This window comes from Nematolebias whitei, chromosome 15, assembly GCF_014905685.2.
Source record: "Nematolebias whitei isolate Nwh7 chromosome 15, NemWhi1, whole genome shotgun sequence".
Taxonomy (NCBI): Eukaryota; Metazoa; Chordata; class Actinopteri; order Cyprinodontiformes; family Rivulidae; genus Nematolebias; species Nematolebias whitei.
Window position 1 is genome coordinate 38,083,924 of NC_056512.1, and position 5,302 is coordinate 38,089,225.

The following is a 5,302-nucleotide window of genomic DNA, read 5'->3' on the forward strand; positions in this document are numbered from 1 at the left end:
AAACATCTGGCCATCTGAGCTAAGCTAACCGCTAAACATCTGGCCATCTGAGCTAAGCTAACTGCTAAACATCTGGCCATCTGAGCTAAGCTAACTGCTAAACATCTGGTCATTTGAGCTAAGCTAACTGCTAAGCATGGCCTCTGACAATGGACAGGTGTCTACACTGGTCCTGTTAGACCTCAGTGCTGCATTTGATACAGTTGATCATAATATTCTACAGAGACTTGAATATGATGTTGGAATTATAGGAACGGCTCTAAATTGGTTTAAATCATATTTATCTGATAAATTGCAATTTGTAAATGTAAATAATGAATCTTCATCATACACCAAAGTTAGTCATGGAGTTCCTCAGGGATCAGTGCTTGGACACTTATATATGCTCCCATTAGGTAAAGTTATTAAACAGCATGGGATCAATTTTCATTGTTATGCTGATGATACACAGTTATATTTGTTCATGAAACCCAATGACTCCAATCAGCTACTTAGACTACAAGCATGTCTTAAAGACATAAAAAAAACTTGGATGACCCTAATTTTTTTCCTTTTGAACACAGACAAGACTGATGTTTTAGTTTTTGGACCTGAGCATCTTGGGAATACATTTTTCAGACTTTCGCCCTCCTTGGATGGCATTAATCTGGCCTCCAGTTCTAATGTTAAAAATGTTGGTGTTATTTTTGATCAGGACATGTCTTTTATCCCCCACATTAAAAACATTACTAGAACCTCCATATTCCACCTGTGTAATATCACTAAAATTAGAAACATCTTATCTAAAAATGATGCAGAAAAACTGGTTCATGCATTTTCACGTCCAGACTGGACTATTGCAACGGTTTGTTATCTGGGTGTCCAAATACTTTAATATTCTTCAACTGATCCAAAATGCTGCTGCCAGAGTCTTAACTAGAGTTAGTAGTAGAGATCATCTCTCTCCAGTTTTAACTTCTCTCCATTGGCTCCCTGTCAAATCCACAATTGAATTCATAATCTTACTTCTAACCGACAAAGCTCTCAACAACCTAGCTCCATCTTATGTTACAGATCTTATTGTTCCATATTTTCCTAACAGAGCACGTCACTCTCAGACTGCAGGCTTACTCACGGTTCCTAGAGTTTCCAAAAGCAGAATGGGAGGAAGATCTTTTAGTTATCAGGCTCCTCTCTTGTGGAACTAACTTCCAGTTTCTGCCCATGAGGCTGACACATTGTCCAGTTTTAAGACTTTCCTTTTTGATAAATCCTATAGTTAGGGTCGGCTTGTTATGCTGCTATAGGCTTAGACTACTAGAAGACAAATGGAGCCCATTTCCTTAAATGAATTGTTAAAATTGAATAGTTTTCATTTGATACTATTTCTATCTTAACATGTGATTCTTGACCTGCCATTGTGTATCTGTTCCTGTCAATCAAAGCAGATGGCCACTTGTACTGAGCCTGGTTCTGCTAAAGGTTTCTTTCTCATGAGGGAGTTTTTCCTTTCCACTGTCGCCTTCATGCTTGCTCAAGATGAGAGTTCTGTGATGGAGTTAAATTCAAAGCAGTCTGCGCCTCAGATAAATAATGTTAAATTATTATTTTTATATATGAATGTTTCTGTTCAGTGCTCAGAGACGACTTCTGTTGTGACTCGGAGCTATAGAAATAATCAATCAACCTTTATTTAGACAGGTAAATCCCATTGAGCCTCGAGGACTCATTTACAAGAGAGACCTGATGAAATAAACTGAATTGAATCAAATTAAACATCTGTCCATCTGCGCTAAGCTAACCATTAAACATCTGTCCATCTGCGCTAAGCTAACCGTTAAACATCTGTCCATCTGAGCTACGCTAACAGCTAAACATTAGTCCATCTGAGCTAGGCTAACAAAAACATCCGTCTGAGCTAGGCTAACTGCTAAACATCTGTCCATCTGAGCTAAGCTAACTGCTAAACATCTGCGCTAAGCTAACCGCTAAACATCTGTCCATCTGCGCTAAGATAACCGCTAAACATCTGTCCGTCTGCACTAAGCTAACCGCTAAACATCTGTCCATCTGCGCTAAGATAACCGCTAAACATCAATTTTTGTGTTTAAATGAAAAAATTGTATCAGACAGAACCTGTCAGGTCCATCTTGGTCCTGGTTCAGGCTCCAAGCTGCCAGTCAAATGTGTCAAACATCTGTTGTGTGTCTGTATTCTGCCTGCAGGCTGGTCCCTGTCCGGATTCTCTGCTGACGTCTCCTGATCGTTGTTGGATTTATCTCAGGGAGTCTCTGCCCCCACAGCCCGGGGGGGAGTGGAGGAGGCTGTTCAGGTGCTGAAACTGAGCTCGGTGAGGAGGATTAGCCCCGCCCCCTCACCATGACAGACTTGGAGGCTGAGTGTTTGAGTCTCGGCCTGCCTCCTGAGTGTGGCTCCCCTCCCCCACCTCTGGACTCATCCCTGCAGGTGGACTGCGGCCCAGGGCCCGCTGGTTCGGCCCCGACGCCCACCCTGGCCCTCCTCTCCGACTGCCCCACGCCCACGCTCAGCTCGCTGGCGGCTGAGATCGCTGAGCCGCTGGTGATGCTGCCGTGTGTGAAGAGCGAGCCGGAGGACGAAGAGCTGGAGCCCATCAGGACCGTGGACCTGTCTGAGATCCAGCCACTGTCCACCGCTGAGCTGGGCCACGACCAGATCAAGATGGAGATCAGCGGCCTTGACTACATCAAGTCCGAGCACCACGGTAACCTCTACCTGGGTCCATTTCACCAGAGCGACGTGTCAGAGCTGGACTACAAGTCCCACTACGAACCCATCTCTGTGTTCGACTACATTTCCCAGGTATCATCACTTCCACTCCCCAGAACACATTCAGATATATTTAGATTGAAAGAATTTTCAGAGTTTGACTCAAAACGACCAAGTCCTTTTTGAGTCATTGTTTGTGGTCATATTGTCTCTGAAACCATTTTCAAATCATAGGCACCAGTTTTTTCTCCTGATGGTTCTGGTCCAACAACCTGATGGTTCTGGTTTTTGGTAGTCCAGAATAAACAGTTTTATTTTAAAAATGGAAAATGGCCAAACGGAGTGAAGCATTTCTTTAGTATTTTCTCAGGTGAGCTCTTCCGTTAAGATTCTTGTTTCTGTGTCTGAAAGAGACTGTCTGGTTCTGATGGTCGATCTGGACCGGGCCTGATCGTAAACAAACAGCTGATTTTTAAAACTAAGAAAACAACACAAAAACTCTGACGTTTGTTTGATGCAAGCTGTTTTCTTCGTTTTTATTTATTTGTTCTTTAAAAAACGAAGGATAAACGAAGGACTAAATTTGAATCATTAGAATCAAGTTTCTGAACCCGTGGCCCGGTAAATGTTAATGTTCAGGTCTGGGTCAGTTGTGGTTCTGGAAAGAGGAGTTTTACCCAGAGCTGTTTCCTTGTTGCAGGTCACAGACACCCTGGACTACATCAAGTCGGACCACCACGTGGACCTGCAGTGTTACTACGCCACCGAGCTGAGCTCCCTGAGGTCCGAGTACCCCGAGTCCAACGCCATGTCGGCCCACCTGCAGCACAACGGCCTGGAGTCCATCCACATGGCCGAGCTCCGCACCGAGCTCAACAAGCTGCGGCCCGACGCCCTGATTGTGGACGGCATGAGCAAACCGGACTCTGAGTTTGGAGGGGGGACGCTGTACGAGCTGCAGCCTGTCCGGGACGAGAAGGGGGGTTCTGGGGAGGGGACGGCAGGCAGAGGGGGCAGTCGGGTCGTCACGACCAAAACCCAGAACCCAACGGTGAGGAAACCTCGCAACATGCAGGGCGAGAAACCGTTCTCTTGCACGCAGTGTGGAAAGAACTTCAGCACGCTGGGAAACCTGAAAACCCACCATCGGATTCACACCGGTGAGCGCCCCTACACCTGCTCGCAGTGCGGCAAGAGCTTCGGCCAGGCGGGGAACCTCAAACGCCACCAGCTGATCCACACGGGCCAGAAGCCCTACGTGTGCGCTCACTGCCCCAAAGGCTTCACAAAAGCCGACGACCTGCGCTCGCACCAACGGCTGCACACCGGCGAGCGCCCCTTCATCTGCACCGCCTGCAGCAAGAGCTTCAGCCAATCCAAGGAGCTGAAGGCGCACCAGCTGAGCCACACGGGCGAGCGGCCGTTCTGCTGCCAGCACTGCGGCAAGAGCTTCACCAAGGAGACGAGTTACCGGAACCACATCCAGATTCACACCGGCGAGAAGCCCTTCACCTGCTCGCAGTGCGGAAAGACTTTCAGCAACTCGGGCGTCCTGAAAACCCACGAGAAGATCCACACGGGCGAGCGGCCGTTCGGCTGCACGCAGTGCGGCAAGAGCTTCGGCCGCCTCGGCCACCTGAAGGCGCACCAGCAAATCCACACGGGCGAGCGGCCGTACGCCTGCCCCCGGTGCGGGAAGACTTTCAGCCAGTCGGGCCACCTCAAAGCACACGAGCAGATCCACAAACGAGAGCGTGCCGACACGGCGAGCACCAGCAGCGACGGCGGCAGCAGCAGCGTTAGCAGCGACAGCAGCTAAGGCCGCGGCCGAGCCTTTAACCTCCGGAGACACAAAGTATTATTCCTCTTTTTATAAATATGATATATAAAAGTTTCTTTATCTGTTTTCTTACATTTTCATACTTTTTGTGCTCTTTTACATTTTATCTGTGGGCAGAGTGGGCGGACTGATGTGTGATGTGTGTCTGTGGGGGGTCTAGATAATCCTCCAACTGGACTCTGCAGAACCTGAACCTATTTTCTACAGTACTTATGAAACACGAGCACAAAGGTTTTAGTGACCAAATATAAGAATTTATGTTTTTGTATTTCCTGTTTTGTACTGAATCAGACCAGCAGCTCCTGACCGACCCGGACCCTGGTACCGGCTCAGTTCTTATGGACCCTGACCGTGAACGTGTCGGCTGTGTTTACAGGATTTACAGCCGCAGTCGGACGTTTCCGTCGTCACAAACATGAAGGTCACATTAATTTGTGGGACGGCTCCACAGCGCTGAGCTTCTCTGGTCTGTTGGTTGGTTTCTGGATTTCAGACCCGGTTCTTGTTTCTGGTTTTCAAAACCGGCTCTCAGTCAGGGTCTACATAGTACCCAGGTTGAGGTTGGGGTTTTGGGAAGGCCAGTCCAGAAGCTTAATATCAGCCTGACTTGTCCAATCAGAACCCAGCTCTGATGTGTGTCCTGTTGAGTCAGTGGTCCTGGTCCTGGTCCTGGAGGGCCCCCACCCTGCATGTTTCAGATCGGCACCTGCTTTGATTCAATGAGTGACTGGCAGT

The 5,302-nt window shown here is 47.8% G+C and overlaps 1 protein-coding gene across 1 annotated transcript; it reads left to right on the forward strand.

Moving 5' to 3' along the window:
* Nucleotides 1-2,358: 2,358 nt before the first annotated feature.
* Nucleotides 2,359-4,879, forward strand: si:dkeyp-113d7.1 (uncharacterized protein LOC407709 homolog). The gene is made up of 2 exons (XM_037689175.1): nt 2,359-2,820; nt 3,428-4,879. Exons 1-2 carry the CDS (start codon nt 2,359-2,361, stop codon nt 4,544-4,546), a joined length of 1,581 nt encoding a protein of 526 aa, XP_037545103.1. The 3' UTR covers nt 4,547-4,879.
* The last annotated feature ends 423 nt before the right edge of the window (nt 4,880-5,302 follow it).